General features: G+C 37.6%; 1 protein-coding gene across 1 annotated transcript in view; it reads left to right on the forward strand.

Annotated features, from left to right (window-relative positions):
- The window catches only part of cryzl1 (crystallin, zeta (quinone reductase)-like 1), a 75109-nt gene that overhangs the window by 43701 nt on the left and 6612 nt on the right, over window positions 1–24796 (forward strand). Inside the window, exons 8-11 of the mRNA XM_039743838.1 lie at window positions 4374–4485; window positions 9502–9522; window positions 14184–14282; window positions 15958–16076. Of these exons, the coding sequence (XP_039599772.1) occupies window positions 4374–4485; window positions 9502–9522; window positions 14184–14282; window positions 15958–16076 (351 nt within the window). The remainder of the gene's footprint in view (window positions 1–4373; window positions 4486–9501; window positions 9523–14183; window positions 14283–15957; window positions 16077–24796) is intronic.

Consider the following 24796-nt stretch of genomic DNA (forward strand, 5'->3'; position numbering starts at 1 on the left):
TATAATGGCAATCGCTGTTTGTAACATAAAATGCATTATTCCCACATTTTCACATACTGTATAGTGCACTGCAAACTGTTGCAATGTTACAGAGGTTCCTTACATACTGCAGAATTAAAAGAAAATCTGATTTTTGTTCACTGTATCAATGGTATACAATGACCAGAATTACTGTATTATTCTTGTCAATTTCTGCCATACTCCTCGCTATAAAATATCAGAAACATTGATTAAAATAAATAAAATAAAGAGCATTGCATTAACAGAATTTCACTGCTGAACGCAAAAGTGTTTGTGTGTTTGTGTGTGTATAGATATATCTCTCTATATATAAAAAAAAGTCCTGGAAAGAAAAGCAAGGCGACAATACATGATCTTCTCGGTAGTTCTTGGAAGACATTTAAAAGACCCACAAGACAAAAAAGCCACGGAGCGTCTCTTGGGGACCGTAAACATGAGAATTGGTGCCAAGAGATTTTCCCAGGGCCGTCTCGTGGGGACGTGGAACATAAGATTCTTACAAGGCACGTCCTTCTTATCAAATAAGAGCATGGACAGCCAGCATAACATTCAGTCATGTAAAGTCACGTAGCACACACAGATCCTGTGCTCTCAGCAAAGAAGAAAGGAGAAAAGAGACCCAAGGCATGATACACATGCAGAGAAAGGTACAGAATATGAAAGGAGTAAAATTCTAAAGTATTTTAGCGTCCCAGCCAAGTTGAAGCCTTTTTTGTTTTAAGTGACTATTAGGCCCGATCGAGGGAGGGCAGAGTACAGCACGGAAGACTGATAGCTGGGTACTGATTGATGCGGTAAGAGAGAGGCAAGACCCATTGCAGAGGGTGCTAGAAAGTTGTGTTTGGGGTTACAAAGTCGTTGATTGTTAAAGAAGAACTTTTGTGACACTTTATTACGTCAGTCGCTACAGTATCAAAAAAAAGATAGTAAAGATCGCATTGACGCAAACAAAAGGAAATTAATCATCAGAACTGGGGGAAATTGAAATAATAGCAGGACAAATCGAGGTCAGAAATAAAAGGCAAAGAGTGGAAAACAAAGTCTTTTCGCCTTCGGATCATTCAATGCACAAAACGTGCATGTACACAATAATGGACCATACGCTATGAGAATCTGTGGTCCCGCACATCAGCAACGATTCCAAAGAAGAAAAAAAAGCTTTTAAAATTGTATATCCGATTAACCAAACAAAGGGGTTGGCGCTATACACATGTAGAGAAAGTTAAAGAATATGAAACTAGGAAAATTAGAAAGTATAAAGAAAAGAAAGTAAAGATCGCAGTATTGCAAACAAATGGAAATTACTCAAAAAAGGCAAAATAATCACCACGGACCAGGAGTGATGGAAAAAAAAGTAGGAAAAAACGAGGTAAGAATAGAAAACAAAGTAGAACATCATAAAGAGGTTATAAATCGAGTGGGGCAAACACATGCAGAGCAGGTTAGAGATAATGAAAACTGGAATTCAAAACACTCAAAAAAAATGTAGGCACGAAACACATGCAGAGCAAGATACAGAATATGAAAGCAGAAAAAAACGACAGTGTCAAAAAAAAGAAAGTAAACATCGTATTAGCGCAGACAAAGAGAAATTGTTATTCTGAGAAATAACAAAAAGGAGAGTATAGATCGAATATATGGACACAGGTGATATGTCAGATATATGTAAATATTGTAAGGCTTTTACGTTTAAGTCAGAGAATTTCAAAAACGGGTTTACCTCACATGCATTTATTGGTTACTTTGCAAAAAAAATTAACTGCTGATGATGCCGATCGTTTTATCTGTGCTGAAATTCAAAACAGAGAAACCTATCCTGAATTATGGTACAAAGTCATTAAACACATGTCTCACTGACCTCATTTAAAAGACTCAGCATATTGGGACACTAAAGATTCCAAGTATTGTTTTTACAGAAGTTCTTAAATAAAAGTGAAAGTAATGAAATAGCAATTATTCAAAGAAAGAAATCTTAAAATTGTGTATCCAGAAAACCAAACACGGGGGTTGGCGAGTAAAGCAAGCATATATTATATTATTATATATAATATAATCTTTTTTTACCAGGTAACACTTGTGGTTGGTCAACCAGTCGGCAAACATCCACCATGTCCTCTCAGTTGCGAGAAGCAGCTCATAGATATGTGATACATAATACAAAGTGTTACACGTGTTTTACCTTTATTGTTGGAGCTTGTAAGGTGTACATACTTTTGCATCACCTTATGGGGATCGAATCTTGAATGTCAGCGCCTGATTGGTGATGCCTCTGACGCTGCACCACAGTAGCTGGTTCGCTTATTTGGCAGGGTGAAGATCATTACATTTTTTTTAATGATATTATAAAATAATAATAAACAGTTTGTGATTCAGACTCTGTCTCTGTCTCTCCTTCCTCCAGATGATCGTTGTCCACTGCCTTCCAACTCTGACTGGCCATACTGTAAGCTCATTTATGCCAGGCATGGAAGTACTTACACTGTTATTGTACTACCACTTCTGGGTTAGGTGGAACTTCCCTGAATCGAGAAAGATCAGTCCCCACAGCTTCCCCTGGAGGCTCAGTTGTGCTACTGGACCACAAATCTCAGCCTGCCCTGTGGCACTGTCGTCCAATAAGACTGCCACCTGTTGTGTCAGGAGAAAAACAGTTTGCATAATCCTCCCTCCATTTTTCCAACAAACTGGTGGACTGTGATTTATTTTAGAGCTCATGAAGTATTCTGAGTGGAACACCAGCCCACGACTAATGTCCATCGCTATATACATATATATATATATATATGTATGTGTATATGTGTCTGTGTAAAATATATATATATATATACACATACACATACACAGACATGTATATATACAGATATATATATATGTATATAGCGATGGACATTAGTCCATCCCTTGACACAACTTCAGCACAACTGTCCTGAGTTAAATTTATTAAGCAAAATAGTTTCTTACTAGCTTCTTACCTTTAGCGATTCTCCTTCTCTCTTCTCTTTCCTCTCCTTCACTCCTCCCAGATGTACTTTGCCTGACTCAACTCCCAACACTGACTCATCTGGGAGAGGTGAAGGGCTCCTTTTTTCATCTGGACGTGGTAGTACTTCTGGCACATCAGCACTATAACCAGAAAGCACTTCCATGTCTGGTGAAACTTCCCCCTAAAAGGGTCTCACAGTGCAAGGTCAGTCATTGTACAATGCCCCTGGACCAATTTTCTCCATTAGGCTCAAGGGCTCAACAGAGTAGGTGTGTGTGTTTGTATATAAAATACTCACTAACTAATACTGAAGAAGAACACAATTCTAGTGATACAACTCTTCAAGACCAGGAAAACTGTAAGAGTATTCTATGCTAAATTAATGTTATTTTACACCCAAATTGTTGAAAAAACAGAAAGACATCTACATTTTATAATATTTAATAGTCCTAAATTAAAAAATAATGGTTTTAAAGACCATCAACTATTTCTTAATTTCTTACGTTGAAACTTTCTATACTGTCTACAGTCAGTTTCTAACACTAACAAGAGAAGAGCCAAGCAAAATTACACCTTTTATTGGCTAACTAAACAGATTACAATATGCAAGCTTTTGAGGCAACTCAGGCCCCTTCTTCAGGCAAGATATAACACTAACAAAAAATAGCATGTTATAAAAATTTGTTTAACTCTTGAGACCTATGCCTGCAGTGAGCACAAGTCTAATACCAGCCCTGAATAGTATGCCAGTCATTTGCAGGGCACTCACAGGTTGCCAATATAGAATCTACTTAAAGACAGTTTCCAGGTCATTTTTTGAAGCTAGTCTGTTAAACGTTTGAGACAGAGGTACTAACAACATTGCACAAAACCCACATGGACACAGGGAGAAAGTGTAAATGCCATATGAGTAGTGACAAGCCTGGGTATCAAACTCGGATCCCTGCACTGGTTTCCCAGCATTACTAAACCCTGTGTTGCCCCTTATTAATAATAAAGGGAATTTTTTTGCCACATATTCCAGCTACTGTAAATCTGTAATGAAATAAACAGGATTAGGAATGGGATAAATGGATTTTTTTCTCTCTGGTAAACTAAATACACACTAAGTACTATTGATTTCAAAATCAGTTAACCTATTCAAGTGATGTTCCATTGTTTAAATCCTGACTAATAACATATTATACTAGTGTTAATCCCAACTTTCAGCTTTTTTTTTTTTTTTTTAAGCTCTCAGCCTTTATCTTGAAACAAGTTGTGTTTCTACTGACCTGGATCTTCACCCTTTGTAGGCAGTGCTTGCCTTATAATCATTGACTACTTTTTTGCTCAATGTCAACACAGCCTTTTATTTATTTTTTTCTTGCAGCCGCTTGGCATAGTTACCATTCAGTTAGCTCATCACAGAGGGGCCAAAGTGCTTACCACAGCCTTGAATATTGAAGATAAGCAGTACTTGGAGCAGCTACGACCTACCATAGGTAATCATTTGTAATATTGTGTTTGTGGTTCTTGTTTATAGTGAATAACAATTACACTGAATGACTAACAGCAGATGATAATATTTTGTAAAGACCGCTACAATGAAGTAGTAACAATCAAAACAAAATTATAGAACTTGACTAGCTGTCCCCCGCGGCTCCACCCATGTAGTAGTGAAACAGGACAAACTTTAAAAATCAATTTATAAAAAAAAAATAAATGTAATTCTAGCCAAGTGGAAGGTAGGTACACAGCAATGTCAAATGTTGGCACTGTATCTGATCGTGTTCAGCTCTGAAGGGAGAGCGTCTCCCACATGGGGAGAAACGCACTTGGCCATGATATCTGTGGCAATCAGCAGCTACTCTCTAAAACACATGTAGCTCTGATTTCTCTTTCAGAAACGAAACGTCAAACATTACTCCTTAACAATCTGTAGATGATAATGTCCGTTGAACAAACAGGTATCGCTAGCTAAGTGGAGGCAAGATATGCTCCAACACATGGCGAGAGGTGCAGCAACTTGAACGGACGCTGGTGCGTGAGTGAAGATGTCCCTGTCCCTATGCCCTTGGCCTGATGCCTCTCTCATGGATTCACAGAAATAAACTGGAACCGCAAGCAAACTATGATACTTGCCACAATGAGGGAAGTCGCAAAATGAACCGGAATGTTCAAGCAAATTATAGAAAAGAAAATCTAAATCCATTAAGTAGTTCTCTCGTGAGAAACAGACAGACAGACATTGGATTTATATATATATATATATATAGGTGATGGGTAATAAAAAGTTAAAGCTATTTTTGCATTGTGTTCATTAATTATTTTGTATGGATTGTTGTGTATTTTGCACTAATTTATAGTTATTTTTTTACAGAAATAAACTATTTTACTTATCACTGGGCTTAGTGCAAGGGCAACAACATAAACTAAAACGTTGAAAGGTGCACAATCAAAAATCATGATGTATTCTGTATTTTTTAAGCCCACCAACTTCATCCCCATAGCAATTTTCTCTTACTCTTTTTACCTTTTATGGGTTATGCAACAAGTTTTTATATGGCCAACATTAATTTGATGTACAAATGTGAGTGTCCAACAACAGACTCAAATACAAATTTTTATTTTATCTTTAAGTTCAGCGGTAAGGTCATAGAAACATAATTATGCAATGCCTCTTTTAGAACAGTGCTTCTCTGAATTATAATCAAGATGTATAGCCCCAAACAGAAGAGCTGGGATAAATAGAAGTAAAAAAGTAACAATATGGACAGGACAATTAACTTTGAACAGTACATTATCAAGTATTTTAAATTCAGCCAAACCATTTCTGGGAGGTGAGGCAGATCCCTTGACATACTGGTCATTCACTGCAGTTTTCTTAATTTGGGTCATGTTTACAGTATGCCAAGCTGGATAATGGCAGTCTTTTGGAGAATGAGCTGGAGTACTGTCGCTTGCCCTTTCTTTCATCTGCCTATTGCCCCTGGCCCCTCAAGATCTGCTTCTGTTGCCTGGCAGTATTTGTTATACAGCAATGACATGATGGAGAAGCCAGTGACATAAAAAGAGAATTTGCGATAGTGGCATCACTTGGGCATTTACATTTCTTGCCTTTACAACAACATGTAGCTGCACATAGTGTTGTGCTGTTTTCTGACCTTTGCTGTGTTGCTTTTGTTTTTCAATGTTTTCTTAATTAATCTTTTTCTGGTTTAGATTCCTGGTTTTGTCTTTTTTCCTGTCTTTTGAATATGCTTTCTATCATGTGCTTTTGGATAATGTTTGCTTTTTCCATATATATCCTCCTGCCTATATTAACGATTCTGTTTTCTGTATTACAAATGTGTAGAAATAACTAATTTTTAGCTCACCAACATGTGAGGAAGGAAGATGGAGCAGAAATATAGAATGCGTAAATCCACCTACACTTTTCAGGGCTATAATCACCTTTCTTCAGGAATGTGGAACAAAGCATGGTTTTGTGAAGGTTGGGTCAGCTTGAATTTTGAGTACAGAGCACCTTAGGATAATTATTCAGTGAGTCTTTTTTTTGCCTATATTTATCATATCTAGTTGTTGGTGTGTTGACTTTGATCATTTCAGGTGATCTTGTCATATGCCTTTTCCTGCATGATTATTACTATAATCTCTATGGAGTAATGCTGCTTTATCGTGCAGTTTTGGCTAATTGTTTTGGTGTGTTTAGTTAGCCACACTTTACAGAGCTGAGTGATGTTCAGTGTTCCTTTGGCCCTCTTTTGCCTTCAGAAGAGCTGATACTTCTGTGACCCTTCTCACCAAGATAACAATACAGATGAAGAATTGGGTTTGAATATGGAAGTGTGGTAGATATTCCATTTGTTTTTTATAAAAATAGACCTTTTTCTCAAAGTTCCTACTGAGAATGATGGAATGTGAGGTTAGAGACATTTGAACATCTCCAGGTCAAGTTGCTTGGTTCACTAAACTTTGGAAAGAAACTAATACAACAGCAGCAGAATTGAAACTTAAACATGTCATATTTGTGCACAATTACTGTGTATCTGCCAGATGTAATAGACTGACTGAAAAATGATGACAAATGAATGCAACATGTGGAGAATTTTGGGCATCCTGTCCATTATTAATCATCTTTTGATAAAAAAATCAAATGTTCTAAATGTTTCTTAAAGCCAGCAAGTTTTTTCTGTTGATGTTTTGGAGATTTTTTTTCCCAGTTTTCCTTGCAGAACTATTCATTATTCTCTATTATTTTCAGTGTGTTTGAGATCTCCCAATAGATTTTCAGTAATGTTTGAGCCTGAGGACTTTGAATGCCATTATTCCCATAATTACTTGATTATTGACTTTATGGTATGTTTTGAATCACTGTCTTGGAGAAGTATCCAATCTCTTTCACCTTCCATTTCTTCACCATCTCTGGAGTCTGTTGGTATTTAGTACACTCTGCCACTGGCAACGACACATTACCAAGGCAGAACAGATCATCCCCAATGTTAATGGTTAGCAAATGTGTAGTTTTGTTTAATCAGTCTTCAACACTTTATTCCAGAAAAGTTGTGGCCTAACTGAGTATTGTTTTGTATACTTTCTGCATTGACTTTGACAATTAAAGTATTAAGAGCACCTTTCTTCTGTCAACTCTTCCATGCCAGTCGCTTTTGTATGAAAAACCTTACTGTGGTAACCTGTGGACCACTACCTGCATTTCAGCTAAACCTTCTGCACTGATATTTGGTTTCATATTTATATGTGTGACTAGTTTACCAGTATAGATTTACCAGAACACTCAACTGTCAACAACAGACCAGTTTTAAAGACAAAAAAGTAAATCTTAATACGCAAACTTTTAGTTAGTGAGCATACTAAAACTGTTAATTTTGCGCATGTTTATGTTTTGTTTTTTTGTGTTGTGGGCGAAATTAATTTTGATTTTTATAAATTAAATCTGCAGTTTTTGTGATATATAAAAATATATCTATGATTTGGAATAATCTCTTTAGAGACAAAATATTATTTCATTATAACAGTCTTTTTTTACCCATGTTCTAACTTCATTTCTCTAAACAGAAAAATTAAGTACTATTTTAGAAAAATAGCAGGTGTTAAACAACATATTGAACCTTGATCTACTGTATAAGTGAACTTAGTGCTGGCAGGTATACCGGTTCATACTGAAAAACGTTGTTTATTTTTGTTATGGTATGGATTTTTCTTATACTGCAACACCGGTTTAAATAGCCTAAACAACGTTTGGAACGTGGCACAGCAGAACACTGTTTAAGGGGGGACCTTTTTCACTTCTACACCGCTAAACACGCATGCAATGTAGTACATGCGTTAGTGGAGGTATTGAGCGGTGAAAATGGACAGAGAACATTCTGAAACTGAAGCTGTAGCAGACGATAAAGTTCAACATGATGACACTTTTGCTGAAAAAAGGAGCCGTTTCTGTTGTCTGGAGATACTTTGGTTTTAAAAGGTCAACTGTGGACCAAACAACTATTGACTGTAAATGCTTTCGAGCTAAAGTTGTCACCGGAGGAGGCAACACGAGCAATTTGCTGCACCACCTTAGCTGCAAACATGCTTTGGAGTACCATGAATGTATCGCACTAAGATTAGCATCCTCCACGTCCTTGGGCAAAACTGAAAAAGCTAGAGGACACTCGAGACAGACATCACTTGTAAATTCGTTTGCTAGAGGTACTGCCTATGACAAAAAAAGCAAGTGCTGGATCGAGATAACCAACGCCATTACAATCCATATAGCTAACCTGTCAGTGGACAGAGATTGTTAACATTAACAGAAAGTGTAGTTGGTTTACAAAAAATATTTACTATTTATTTCTTTTCTAAGACATGTTCAGTGCAATACAACTTTTGACAAGCACCTCTGGATATTTTACTAAGTCTAAATGCCTCTTTGGATGGTTGAAAATATGTTGTCAAAATTTTAGTTTAAGTTGTTTCCAAAATGTGCTCAGTATATTCAGTATATATATAGTATATATATTCAGTATATATATTCAGTATTGGTTCTATATTTGACTGCAACTGTCATGTAATGTGATTCCTTCTCTTTATTAGTGCTACACCATTGAAAACTATCTCTTTATGGAGCCATGCAAACCTGTATTAATACTTGTGTGCACATTAAAATGTTTTTTTTGTACAATGTACAATTCTCATGACAGTGGAATAGGTTATTCTTAGCCAGTCTACTGCAGCAATTGCAGTGGAAAATGTGGTTAACATCCACTCATGCATGGGAAAATAATACAGTCAAATACCGTGAAACCGGTATAATTTTGAAAAATACCGTGATATAGAATTTTGGTCATACCGCCCAGCACTAAGTGAATTTTTTTTTTTTTAACTCTCTATTGTCACATAATAACATTTCCCAGTTTGTGGAGTGCTACTACATTTGTGTGTATGGGAAATCCTGACCATGTTTTGAGCTGTTATTGAATGTTCTTTTCTTCTGGTTTACCTCTGAATTCTCAAAGGCATTCGAGAGTCTGTAGCTGGTAAGTACTGTTCTCTCTGATCTTGGCATGCTTCCATTCTTAAATTTTTCATTTACACTTAACACACTATATATATATGACATCACTGTTAGAAAATGAATGTACTTTTCTCTTCTTTTTTTGAGATTTTGGTTTATTTGTTTGTTTTTTTTTACTTTTAAGCTTTGTACACCAGTAAAAACATGCATGTCTGTTAAGTTTATCATTTGGGCAAAATGGAGTGGAAGGGGTTCCAAACCTGCATTATTTACTATTCACAATAAACAAAATGTACAGTGTTTTTTGTTAAAAGTAGAACTCTGAATCGGAGTTTATAAAAAAAAATATTTTTAAAGATCAATTTGTACTGCAGGAGTAAAAAAAAATAATTTTATCTTTTTTTGATGTAAGCCTTTTGAAGGATAATGTACATAATATTGCACTCTCCATCTTAGTCAATAATGTTGTGCGTATTGATGGTAGAGTTTCCACTGAAGCCATCAAATTCATGTTTAACTGTTGAGGTCCTTTCATTTTTTTTAATCTGGATAAGATTATGATATATTTTTTCATGTTACAGAAAGAACATATATTAATTTTTCTTTTATTGTCAGAGTATGATATGACCTTAAAACCAGTAACCTACCATTACATATAAAATGTTACATCACAATAAATCCTTATATCATTTTCATTATGCTTCTTGCACATTGGTGCCTCCCATTTCACGTTGATGATTTTCAGTGTTCTATTTTTTGACCACTTTGGAAGATCAGAGTGTTTCTGAACTGGATTGACACTTCTTTAACAATTATCCTTAGAGTAATAGTTCTAAATTAATCAAGAAAAATGATGTGCATTTTAAATGTGCTTACCTTTTTCGACTGAAAATAAAGCTTGTATTAGACAATTACTGTACCCTGTACTGGTTTTTACTACACTGCATATACTATATGTGTGGCAAATTCATATTTTGGTGTTTAGTTATTACTAGGCTGACCCGCCCTTTAAGGCGACCGACTTTTAAGTTGACCACTTCTTAAGGCAATTCAATATGTAGATCAATTTGATATTTTATACAAACTCATTAATTTGGTTATATTGCATTTGAGCGGTATTACTTTAATACTCGTAGTTTCTGTTATTTTTGTGATGAAATTTAAACTTTTTTTCTATATTGAGGTCGCCCTTTTGAACCCCCCTGATATTTACTACACGGTGAGGCATTTGTACTCCATCAACATTAATTATTTCCAGAGACATAATTTTGTCTATTTTTCCAGCGCATTGTGCACAAAAGCAAGGGAACGATGGGAGCACCAGAACTCTGCTCACATCATGTCGCGTCGTACCGCAAGCTGCAAGTAGTAAGTCTCTGATAAGCGGAATACCGCTACGCTTTCCACTCACGGGACGGAAGGACAATCCCGACCGCTTTTATATAGTAAGAAAGAAGAAGAAGATATCGCACAGTCTGGAGTAGAAAATCATCTTTTACCTGGAAAAACGAAACTACAAATCCCATCGTGCATTGCAAAATGGACAGGGCGCCTGTGTAGCACTCACGGGACGGAAGGACAATCCTGACCGCTTTTATATAGAAGGATTAGACCAAGCCATGTGGTTGTTCCCAACAGAGATCGTATTTTTCATTTAAAAAAAAAACAGTAGAATATATACAGACAGGTCTCTAAGTTCTTTTTCAAAAGAAGGTAATGTTTGCCATAAAATATTGAGGGGAAAGGTTAGAGATAGAGAAGCCTATTGGCAGGTTTTGTGGGAATTAGGGATGGGCGAAGTGTAAAATTCTGAGATCAAACATTTGTTATCTTAAACAAGTTATCACTAGAATAGGGAATCACCATTTTTAACCTTAGTGAGCCAACATTTCTGTTTTGCAATTCCTATAATTTACAAGATGGCCACAGGATGTCCTCATTGTTAGTAGTAACTACAGTTTTACAACATACAAAAGTGCAGATGGACAAATTAAAATCTAAGAACCTTGCTATTTCTTTGCCCTCATATGAAATATATATGGTGAGCCAAAAGATTTAACCAAAGTTATTTGTTGCCCAAGCAGGAAGGTTGTTGTTGCAACAGATAAACAAATGACAAACTTGTATAGTCTTTTGTGTACAGCAGATCCAGCAGATTCCGCAAGCTTTGTCAATGGTACTAGCAAAAGCGCTAAAGGCTTGTCTCATCAGCCATTAATTATTGCCGCTTTTGGATTTAGAAAAAAAAAAACACAAAATATAACAGGGGAGAGCTGCATGGATACAACATACCGCTGTTTTTTTATTCACAGACATTTAAATAAGTTATGTTTGCTTTATGCATTCTCTCCAAAGTGTGGTTGTAAAGCATAGTATTTTATTTTATTTTTTGCTAAGGCACACACATCCGCCTTCCATCCCATCTGCAATGGTAAACCTGGAGTACAGGTGATGACAAGCTATATCCTGGAGTAAAATTAAGTGTTACCACTTTCAATGTAATATTCTTTTGGTGCCGTGATGGTGATGTGTGACCCCCATTCATTGCACCGCTGCCCTGAGTAAACCCCCCATCTCCTTTCAAAGCCCCTCACAATTTCACAGAGCCACTTACCTCATAAGAGATGTATGCATGTCTCTTACAGAGCTGATCAAAGATCACTGAACCTTCTGGCTTACTGATTGGTGGTTTATTATAAAAAGAATGAGTTAAGTGTTCACTTACCACAGATGTTGTCTTTAACACCATTGTGATATCCTTTCTGACAGGTGTACATTTTCAAAATCACATGGCTTTCTTTCTCAGAAGATGCTGAAGTTTTTCATAAACATAGGAAAATGTGATGCAAGCCATAAGCTACTTATGGCCATTGAAGAAATTTGCAAAAATTTCCAGAATCTTGTTTTTGCTTTGTTATTCTTGGGTAGTTAGTGTTGCTTGATGTGGTGAAAACATTCATTTATATGATTTTAGCATAAGGCTACAACATAGCAAAATATGAAAAAAGGAAGGGGCCTGAATACTGTCTAAATCCACTGTATGTACCAAGTAATGTAGACTTGCAGCATATTATTCGTAAAATGTACAACATAGTTTTGTTAGAATCATATATTTTGAATCTTTTTTGGATCAAGAACTGATAATCTTGTCAGATATGATAAAAAAGTTAGATCAAGCAAAGTACAGATATATCCTGAATTGTTTAGCCAGAAAACTGAAATTGGGGAAACAACATTACAGAGTTCTTGAGTAATTCAGCCAAAGCTTTCCAGAGTTCCTTGCAGGATAATTCCAAAACATATGTCCTAGTGAGGCTGCTGCTTGACACTACACAGTTAGGGTCCAATCCCTTATATATTGTGGCTAATTTCAATCTTGACAGATGTGTGATGTACAATTTAATAATAAATTACACCATGATTTCCTCAGATTGATGAAAAATATACTGTGTACTTGAATTGCTTTCCATTTTTGTCTGTGATGTTAATTTGAGTCGTTTCTTTCCCATGATTTTTTCACATTATATGAAAGCACATACCATGGAAGTAGTGGATAAATATTCTTCTTTTTTTTTCTTCTTCTTCTTTTGGCTGCTCCCATTAGGGGTCGCCACAGCGGATTATCTTCTTCCATATCTTTCTGTCCTCCTTGTTCTGTTACACCCACCACCTGCATGTCCTCTCTTACCACATCCATAAACCTCCTCTTAGTCCTTCCTCTTTTCCTCTACCCTGGCAGCTCTATCCTTAGCATCCTTCTCCCAAAATACCCAGCATCTCTCCTCTGCACATGTCCAAACCAACGCAATCTCGCCTCTCTGACTTTGTCTCCAAACCGTCCAACTTGAGCTGACCCTCTAATGTACTCATTTTTAATCCTGTTCATCCTCGTCACACCCAGTGCAAATCTTAGCATCTTTAACTCTGCCATCTCCAGCTCTGTCTCCTGCTTTCTGGTCAGTGCCACTGTCTCCAACCCATATAACATAGCTGATCTCACTACCATCCTGTAGACCTACTCTTGCTCTTCCACAATCCCCATTACTCTGTACTGTTGATCCCAAGTATTTAAACTCATCCACCTTCACCAACTCTACTCCCTGCATCCTCACCATTCCACTGACCTCCCTCTCATTCACACACATGTATTCTGTCTTGTTCCTACTGACCTTCATTCCTATCCTCTCTAGAGCATATCTCCTCCTCTCCAGGTTCTCCTCAACCTGCTCCCTACTATCTCTACAGATCACAATGTCATCAGCAAACATCATAGTCCACGGACAACAGTCTTGAAATATTAATGGGTAAAATATTTTCAAGTGTAGATATTAATGGAAGATTAGAGAAGCCTATTCCTTCTGACAAAATTTGTAACCCATAAATAAAATATTTTATTGATTTGATTGTGTTATTTGAAGAAACTTAAAGAAATATCTTATAAGAGTCATATTTCAGTGATAATCATAATTAATTTTATTCCATCATCATATTTTAAAAAGGTGGAGAAAAGATTTACATAAATTGGATGCTTACTCATTTATCTAACCTACATTTAAATTTTGGAAAAGTGCTATTAAAATGCACCATATGTTTTATGCTGTAACGCTGTTTTTTAAAAGCATTCATTTGCATGCTATAAGTGCAGCAGTAAGTGATTTGACAGCTACTTTTTGTCTTCAACAGCAAGGGTAATTAACATGTCTGATGGAAAAGTTGACCTTGTGGAAAGCTGCTTGGAGGAAACTGGAGGTTTAGGAGTAGATATCATTCTTGACATTGGAGGTAAGACTCTTAACTAAAATAATGTTTAATTCAGTGATCAGTGACTCAAACCCATAATTGTTTCAGAAATGTAATGTATGCCGGCACAGCATGCTCCTAGGGTGCAAAATAAATGGATATTTTCACCATTTTAATTTTGAAACCATTCAAGTTGTTTTTCTTTCTGTTATTGTCGGTCATGTAAGCCAGAGACATAGGATTTACTTTAAAAAAAACACACACACACGTACACACACAAAACATTGCAGTCTTAATTATATTGTTTATTGTTGCCTGATGAACTCCCTTCACTCCTAGCCAACTGGAATAGTCCCATGACATTATGAGAATCATGGGCATATACAGTATACTCTGGTTCTGTTTTGTAAGGCAACGTTTTCAAATTTGTGAAAAACATTTATAGACAGAGAAAAGACGACTCTGGGATGCTGGCCTTAGAGGCAGAGTTTGTAAGATAAACTTGTATGTGAAGCAGAAGATGACAAGAAAAGTGTATGATCCGGATCCTGGAGTCATCTTTTCTCTTTTATAGATGACACTTATATTTATTGTGTATCTAATGAAGAAGCCAGCTGATGACCTCTAAGGCCTTTCTTTCTCAAACTACAGACTCTGATGTCCTTATCCTCTAGTGCAGTAGTGCATTTGGGCCTTCCACTTCTGTTTCTATCCTGGTTAGATCCAGTTTGCCCTCTTCTCTCAAGACTGTAGTAGACAACTCTTTATATGCGTGTGTGTTATGATGCTTGTGTTTGGGCACGATAATTGAAAAAAATGAATTGCTCAATACTAATGAAACTTGGAAGAGGTCATAGCATTGCAAAATATTAGAAGCCTAGTGATTTCAGCAGTATCACTCCAGTAGATTTGGCTCTAAAAGGGTGATGATTTTTCATACTTTGCATATATTGGCTTGCAAACTTTTACTACTAAAATCACAGTTTTAAATAGGGATAAAAATCACATGCTTGACTTATACCGTCTTCTAAAAATGATTAAATCAATCCATTTGAATGTTTTACATTGTCTGTGCCTTTGTTGTCTAAACCTGCTTAATCCAAGGCCTGGCTGGACTGTAGCCTGTCTTGGCCGCATTAGGGGCATTACAGAGTGGCAGTTTATCACAGAACACACTGGCACACACACCCACATTCTACAGAGTTGCTCCCCTGACAGCTTCGAGTAGGAGAATGGGCTTCATAACACCTGTTTCTTGCACGGTTTTGGCTGTCCTTTCAAGCTACACACACAGAATGTCCTATTTTATTATTCAGTATGTCTAATAATAGTTCACTGTGAGGTATTGCGATAGGGTTTTCTTAAATGCATCTTGAAACTGGAATTGTTTTAGCATAAAGGCTGAGAATAACTTTGTTATTCCAGTTTAGTAGGACTGTGCCCAAGCATCTTGCACTTGTAATGCTTATGTATGTTTTGTCCACCTCTTAACTATTGGCAGATTTTTTCCTAACGATATCTATTCTTTGTCATTTTTGCAAACATTCGTCTATTTTCACAAGACCTTTAACTGCTTTGATTTTATTTTTTGTTTTGCTTTTTGTTGAAATTGTGTGACATCTTTTGCATGATGCTGATGACCCTGCTTTGGATTAAGCAGATATGAGAGTGTTACAGTGTTTCTACATAGAATGTTCATTTTGGAATATTTTAACAGTGAAACTTCATCATACAAAAGATGGCTCTACCTCACAGAAGTGTTTTCCACACAAACATGATATCATCACGCTCCTAGCTGTTGGTGGTCAGTGGGTCACTTCAGAGAAGAATCTCCAGGTATTCTTTACTTCCTTGTTCATGCTGAACTAATAATGCTGATTACAATTTTATTATAGCTTGGTACTGAAAAGCATACAAGTTTATTTTTATCAATGCTACAACCTTAAATGACAGCTTTGGTTTGCATAATACGCATATGCTGGAATTAGGTGTTGAATTTATTTGAAAGCAGACATTAGTAGACAGTTGACAGTAAAAAGAAGATACAGAAATTGGGAGAAAGATAATATATTTCAATTATTAGTAACCAGTAATGGCACACTGGACGATAACGTGCAGTGACTACACTTGACTGATAGCGTTCTAGCTATTCTCATGCGATCAGCGTCACTTTGTCATTGCTGGATGGCGTTTTGTTGTGTCTCACTTGCCTTAGCAATTCTGGCACATTTGACCCCTGATTGCCGACATCGATTAGCCTCTTCTTCAGTCTCATTTGCTGTTGCAATTCTCTTTCGCTCAGTGCCGACCAGTCTTTGTTGAATGGTCTGTTCATTGCTCTCAGTTGCTTGAGCAATTCTTTTTCGGTCTGTGTCAGCCTGTTGTAAATGCTGATTGCGCTCTTCATAGTTTTCATTCTCTTTCTCTGTACGTTTTAGCATTTGTTTGCTCAGAGGTTGATGTGTTCGCTGTTTCCTGACCAGCTCTTCTTTTCTCTATCCTAGCGGCCCGCTTCTTCTCTTCTTTTCTTCAGCATCTTTTTGCGTTAAAACTGATTAGGTCAGTGTTTGTGTTCCAATTACTTTGTACGTTTTCCTTAATTTTTCAATTAAGTCTTCAATCTGCCTCAAGAATGATTTAGGATATGAAGAGGTAGGGATGAGAATGGCGCCTTGTACGCATGCACCGCACAACCGTCCTGCTGGCTGCTGGCGAGTGTTAATTGTACAATAAAATAAAATAAAAGTAAAAGGAGGAATAACCTTGGAGGTCAATCATCACCCTGAAAGCGAATAGTAGACGTCATGTAGTATATGTGTACCAAATTTCTGGTCAATAGGTCAAACGGTTTGCAAACTACAGGTGATTTAACATCCTGGACAGACAAACTAACAGCCATGGTTGCTTATTATATAAGAAGATTATAGCATTGTAAAGGGATGTTATGCTACTAGTATATACTGTATAAGTTTGTATCTGTTATACAAAATGTCATCATTATTTATCTTCTCCCCACTGTATTTGCATTTGTTTATTTATTTTCCATCTGAGATTGGCATTGCTTAAGTATACACCAAAAAAATGTATGTAATGCACATTCGTTTGTCTTTAATTCAGTTGCTATTTGAAGTACATCATTATATACCAGGACTGAGTTGTTGCAATGTAAGACTCGACAAATATTTTGACTGATTTTATATTACTGAATTATTAAAAACTAAGATATTTATCTTAGATCAGTTCCTTAAAATAAAAACAAAATAATCAATATTGTTAGACCCCATTATTGTGACTGACATAGTTCATATGTTTATCAGCATTGTGCTCTAAAGTGGACTGGCATGAACACAACTGCTCACACACTCCCAATTGCTTGGTTGGCTCCTTCACAGTATGGTCTGCATGAGATCATCGACATTTCATGAAACATGCGGTATGCAGCATAATATTTGACAAAGGAAGATAAAATTTACCTTTCAAGGAAGATATTGCAACAGCCAAGAACATCAGTAACCGCTTAAGGAATCCATACAGAGCACTGAAAACGCTGCTTATTTAGGCCAGCTACACTTATTCATTCATTCATTTGCATTCCATTTTGTGAACATAGTTTTTCTAGTAAAGGGTCACTGGGATCTAATTTTATTGACTGAAACTGCTACTGTTGGTTTTTCCATATTTTCTTGTCAGTTTGGTAAAAGAATGAGGCAGCAGGATGGTATATGTTAGTGACAATTACTTGCATTTAACAGTATAAATTGGCTTTATAGGAACACAGAGTGCATCAGTGCTGCCTTATTGCTAAAGATCCTAGGATTCAATCCTGGCCAAGCCATTGCGTGCATAGATTTGGCACTGTGGCTCTTTGCCTCTATAGACTTTTCTTCCATGCTGGTAAGATGTGTCTGTTTGGTTATTTCATGTCTCTGAACTGGCCTGGTGTGCCTGTACAATTGATGTCTGTGCTTGTGCCCCGTCCTAATACTGCTGTGCACAGACTCGGCTCCCCACAATCCTAAATGTTTTTCAAAGGTCAGAGTTATTTAATGGATGGAAATTGTAGCATTAAATTGCCTATAAGCTGTGATCTAGAAATGATGTTTTAAATATTAATGGTGCAATGAAAGCGTCTGGTAAATCAACATCACAGTTTTACTCTCTTTAATACATCTGAGCTATTTCTGTACAAGACAGATACATCCTAATGGATACTTAAATTTTTGTGTTCAAATGGAGGGTCTCAAATGTTTGTATACTGTAAATAAAATTACTAATTCAAATGATCGTTTGATTGTTACATTTTTTTATTTGGTGACTGCTTAGTACCTTGTATCCAGCAGAGAGAGTTATTTCCCTGGGAATGAGTTCTTTTGTAATTGCAGCATGTTACATAACCTGATTCTATATAGATACGGTGGTGTGAAAAACTATTTGCCCCCTTCCTGATTTCTTATTCTTTTGCATGTTTGTCACACAAAATGTTTCTGATCATCAAACACATTTAACCAGTAGTCAAATATAACACAAGTAAACACATAATGCAGTTTTTAAATGATGGTTTTTATTATTTAGGGAGAAAAAAAATCCAAACCTACATGGCCCTGTGTGAAAAAGTAATTGCCCCCTGAACCTAATAACTGGTTGGGCCACCCTTAGCAGCAATAACTGCAATCAAGCATTTGCGATAACTTGCAATGAGTCTTTTACAGCGCTCTGGAGGAATTTTGGCCCACTCATCTTTGCAGAATTGTTGTAATTCAGCTTTATTTGAGGGTTTTCTAGCATGAACCGCCTTTTTAAGGTCATGCCATAGCATCTCAATTGGATTCAGGTCAGGACTTTGACTAGGCCACTCCAAAGTCTTCATTTTGTTTTTCTTCAGCCATTCAGAGGTGGATTTGCTGGTGTGTTTTGGGTCGTTGTCCTGTTGCAGCACCCAAGATCGCTTCAGCTTGAGTTGACGAACAGATGGCCGGACATTCTCCTTCAGGATTTTTTGGTAGACAGTAGAATTCATGGTTCCATCTATCACAGCAAGCCTTCCAGGTCCTGAAGCAGCAAAACAACCCCAGACCATCACACTACCACCACCATATTTTACTGTTGGTATGATGTTCTTTTTCTGAAATGCTGTGTTCCTTTTACGCCAGATGTAACGGACATTTGCCTTCCAAAAAGTTCAACTTTTGTCTCATCAGTCCACAAGGTATTTTCCCAAAAGTCTTGGCAATCATTGAGATGTTTCTTAGAAAAATTGAGACGAGCCCTAATGTTATTTTTGCTTAACAGTGGTTTGCGTCTTGGAAATCTGCCATGCAGGCCGTTTTTGCCCAGTCTCTTTCTTATGGTGGAGTCGTGAACACTGACCTTAATTGAGGCAAGTGAGGCCTGCAGTTCTTTAGACGTTGTCCTGGGGTCTTTGTGACCTCTCGGATGAGTCGTCTCTGCGCTCTTGGGGTAATTTTGGTCGGCCGGCCACTCCTGGGAAGGTTCACCACTGTTCCATGTTTTTGCCATTTGTGGATAATGGCTCTCACTGTGGTTCGCTGGAGTCCCAAAGCTTTAGAAATGGCTTTACAACCTTTACCAGACTGATAGATCTCAATTACTTCTGTTCTCATTTGTTCCTGAATTTCTTTGGATCTTGGCATGATGTCTAGCTTTTGAGGTGCTTTTGGTCTACTTCTCTGTGTCAGGCAGCTCCTATTTAAGTGATTTCTCGATTGAAACAGGTGTGGCAGTAATCAGGCCTGGGGGTGGCTACGGAAATTGAACTCAGGTGTGATACACCACAGTTAGGTTATTTTATAACAAGGGGGCAATTAATTTTTCACACAGGGCCATGTAGGTTTGGATTTTTTTTTTCCCTAAATAATAAAAACCATCATTTAAAAACTGCATTTTGTGTTTACTTGTGTTATATTTGACTAATGGTTAAATGTGTTTGATGATCAGAAACATTTTGTGTGACAAACATGCAAAAGAGTAAGAAATCAGGAAGGGGGCAAATAGTTTTTCACACCACTGTATATTAAAAGGGGATACCCCTCCCTTATTGATACGGCGGTAAGAAGTCACATCGGAGAAATAACTTAAAGCTTTCTTTAATGACGGCTTACGCTGCATAACAGATGAAGGAAGCCAATGGCAAGAACCCAGTTCGGGAGTGGGGGCGCGATGTGTAGAGTCTGCCATTTTCATTGCTGCAATGGAAGGATTTTCAGGATCGGGTAACGTTACCCCCTGTCCGTCTGTCAGCTTCAAAGGTGTGCCGGGCAAAGTTCCAAGGCTTTATACTCTTTCTTCACGTGCAGGCCCTCACTTAGATGAATCATGTCATTCTGAACAAGGCAAAGAGGTTACAGTTTCATACTGACTCTGACACACAGAAATAGTATACAGTGGTCCTCAGTCTGACTGCCCATTTCCCAGTTGTCCTTAACTTGTCTTGTCTTAAAATGCTTGCCTAGCAGTTCTAAATGGTGAACCCCTGTGCTAAATCTGACTCTGTGTCCACTGTGCACGCGAGCAGAAAGAAAAGTAGATTTATAAAATATTTTTGTACAGAGGACAATGACATATTAAAACGTCTGTTACATATGTCAGTTATAATTGTCTTAAATTTTATGATAACAAGTAATATGTTATGGGACATAACATACCAACCAAATTAATGACTGAAAATAATCCACTTTATTCTTTATTAAGCCTATTGTACAGTGGAGTGTTACAGATATTTCATAGTTTATTCAAAGCACAAAAGTGAAGTTCCCAAATAAACAACTCATTTTGTACATTGTTGTATGAAGTCTGAGTTATACTGTGTTGCTCTTTCATTTTCATAAACAGTCTAAAGATAATGGCATTCCATTTATTCAACCATATTCATTTGCTGGACAAGATATTGATGTGTAAACCGGAATTCCTATGGTGTCTTGGGAGTTATCCTGTTCATTATTTTGGTTCACCTACCCCACATAGTTATAACTTGTGTGTGTGTGTGTGTGAATACCAAGTATATATGCTTTATATTGTTACACATCAAGCAAAGAGACTTACTAGCTTGGCATGAGCAGACTAAATGGTTGTCTTATGACTTGAGTTACACCTGTGCCAACTACCAAAGCAGATGCCCACTAGCCATGCTACTACCAGTTGAGGGTGGCACTTCTCAGCCGGTGACCTCTGTGGGAATATGGCAATCGCCTTCACTAAGTGCTCTTAACACAATGCCTCAACCAATCGAGCAGTGACACACAGTAAAACCAACAGTAGGAAAAGTAAAAAAAACCAAAGTGTTTTAAAATATTGAAGGATTGCAGGATACAGGGGACATAAACGGTACATAATGGCTTAAGCCTTTTTACAGTCCATTGTCTTCATGTTTCAGTAGGGTGCAGAAATCTTCTCAAGATGGTAGTGAAATTCTTCTTCTTTCTGGGTGACATGTTTCCTAAACTTTAAGGTCTTTCTCCATGTAGAGTTAGCAATGATTATGTAAATGATGTGTTTATTTTACAAAATGGTGTTCTTTACCCAGGCTGATGCCCACAGTAATCTTATTTACCCCCAACTCATTACAGATTTACAGTTGATGCCATTTAAAGATTTCAACACAAGTTAAATTTGCAGCTTGCACGAGCACTTCTATATACAGTCTCCAGTACTGCGTGGTGCAGGTTCATTCACCACCACTGACTGTCTGGCCCACCTGCAAGAAGATAAGTTGTAGGAATGGGCAACTGTACTATGCACTTGTAATTTTGTAGACTTCCTTGTGTACAATTACCAGCTAAATAAGTCATGGCCGAAATTATCGGCACCCCGGAATTTTCCCAGAAAATGCACCATTTCTCCCAGAAAATTGTTGCAATTACAAATGTTTTGCTATACACGTGTTTATTTCCTTTATGTGCATTGGGACAACACATAAAATAAGAGAAAAAAGGCAAAATCTGACGTCATGTCACACAAAACTCAAAAACCAGGCTGGACAAAATTATTGGCACCCTCAACTTAATATTTGGTTGCATGCCCTTTGGAAAAAATAACTGAAATCAAGCGCTTCCTATAACCACCAAGAAGCTTGTTACTCCTTTCAACTGGAATTTCCAACCACTCTTCTTTTGCAAACTGCTCAAGGTCTCTCAGATTTGAAAGGCACCTTCTCCCAACAGCAATTTTGAGATCTCTCCATTCAGTGGGATGCAAAAATTTGGGCAACCTTGTTAATAGTCATTATTTTCCTGTATAAATCGTTGGTTGTTACGATAAAAAATGTCAGTTAAATATATCATATAGGAGACACACACAGTGATATCTGAGAAGTGAAATGAAGTTTATTGGATTTACAGAAAGTGTGCAATAATTGTTCAAACAAAATCAGGCAGGTGCATAAATTTGGGCACCGTTGTCATTTTATTGATTCCAAAACTTTTAGAACTAATTTTTGGAACGCAAATTGGCTTGGTAAGCTCGGTGACCCCTGACCTACATACACAGGTGAATCCTATAATGAGAAAGAGTATTTAAGGGGGTCAATTGTAAGTTTCCCTCCTCCTTTAATTTTCTCTGAAGAGTAGCAACATGGGGGTCACAAAACAACTCTCAAATGACCTGAAGACAAAGATTGTTCACCATCATGGTTTATGGGAAGGATACAGAAAGCTGTCCCAGAGATTTAAGCTGTCTGTTTCCACAGTTAGGAACATATTGAGGAAATGGAAGACCACAGGCTCAGTTCAAGTTAAGGCTCGAAGTGGCAGACCAAGAAAGATTTCGGATAGACAGAAGTGACGAATGGTGAGAACAGTCAGAGTCAACCCACAGACCAGCACCAAAGACCTACAACATCATCTTGCAGCAGATGGAGTCACTGTGCATCGTTCAACCATTCGGCACACTTTACACAAGGAGATGCTGTATGCGAGAGTGATGCAGAGGAAGCCTTTTCTCTGCCCACAGCACAAACAGAGCCGCTTGAGGTATGCTCAAGCACATTTGGACAAGCCAGCTTCATTTTGGAATAAGGTGCTGTGGACTGATGAAACTAAAATTGAGTTATTTGGGCATAACAAGGGCGTTATGCATGGAGGAAAAAGAACACAGCATTCCAAGAAAAACACCTGCTACCTACAGTAAAATATGGTGGTGGTTCCATCATGCTGTGGGGCTGTGTAGCCAGTGCAGGGACTGGGAATCTTGTCAAAGTTGAGGGACGCATGGATTCCACTCAGTATCAGCAGATTCTGGAGACCAATGTCCAGGAATCAGTGACAAAGCTGAAGCTGCGCGGGCTGGATCTTTCAACAAGACAACGACCAAACACTGCTCAAAATCCACTAAGGCATTCATGCAGAGGAACAAGTACAACGTTCTGGAATGGCCATCTCAGTCCCCAGACCTGAATATAATTGAAAATCTGTGGTGTGAGTTAAAGAGAGCATGCTCGGAAGCCATCAAACCTGAATGAACTAGAGATGTTTTGTAAAGAGGAATGGTCCAAAATACCTTCAACCACAATCCAGACTCTCATTGGAACCTACAGGAAGCGTTTAGAGGCTGTAATTTCTGCAAAAGGCAGATCTACTAAATATTGATTTCATTTCTTTTTTGTGGTGCCCAAATTTATGCACCTGCCTGATTTTGTTTGAACAATTATTGCACACTTTCTGTAAATCCAATAAACTTCATTTCACTTCTTAAATATCACTGTGTGTGTCTCCTATATGATATATTTAACTGACATTTTTATCGTAACAACCAATGATTTATACAGGAAAATAATGACTATTAACAAGGTTGCCCAAACTTTTGCATCCCACTGTAAGTGTTCCAGCGGATTTAGATCCGGACTCATTGCTGGCGAATTCAGAACTCTCCAGCGCTTTGTCTTCAACCATTTCTGGGTGCTTTTAGAGGTATGTTTGGGGTCATTGTCCTGCTGGAACACCCATGACCTCTGATGCAGACCCAGCTTTCTGTCACTTGGCCCTACATTGCACCTCAATATCTTTTTGTAGTCTTCAGATTTCATGATGCCTTGCACACAGTCAAGGTATCCAGTGCCAGAGGCAGCAAAACATCTCCAAAACATCTTAGAACTTCCACCATGGTTGACTGTAGGTACTGTGTTCTTTTCTTCGTAGGCCTCATTCCGTTTTCTGTAAACAGTAGAATGATGAGCTTTACCAAAAAGCTCTACCTTGGTCTCATCTGTCCACAAGACGTTCGCTCAGAAGGATTTTGGCTTCCTAAAGTACATTTTGGCAAACTCCAGTCTGGCTTTTTTATGTTTCTGTGTCAGCAGTGGGGTCCTCCTGGCTTTCCTGCCATAGCGTTTCATTTCGTTCAGATGTCGACGGATAGTTCGAGCTGACACTGTTGCACCCTGAGTCTGCAGAACAGCTTGAATATGTTTTGAAGTTAATTGGGGCTGTTTATCCACCATTTGGACTATCCTTTGTTGCAGTCTTTTATCAATTTTTCTCTTCTGTCCACGTCCAGGGAGATTAGCTACAGTGCCATGCGTTGTGAACTTCTTGATTATGTTGCGC

This window comes from Polypterus senegalus, chromosome 2 (genome assembly GCF_016835505.1).
Source record: "Polypterus senegalus isolate Bchr_013 chromosome 2, ASM1683550v1, whole genome shotgun sequence".
NCBI lineage: Eukaryota > Metazoa > Chordata > Cladistia > Polypteriformes > Polypteridae > Polypterus > Polypterus senegalus.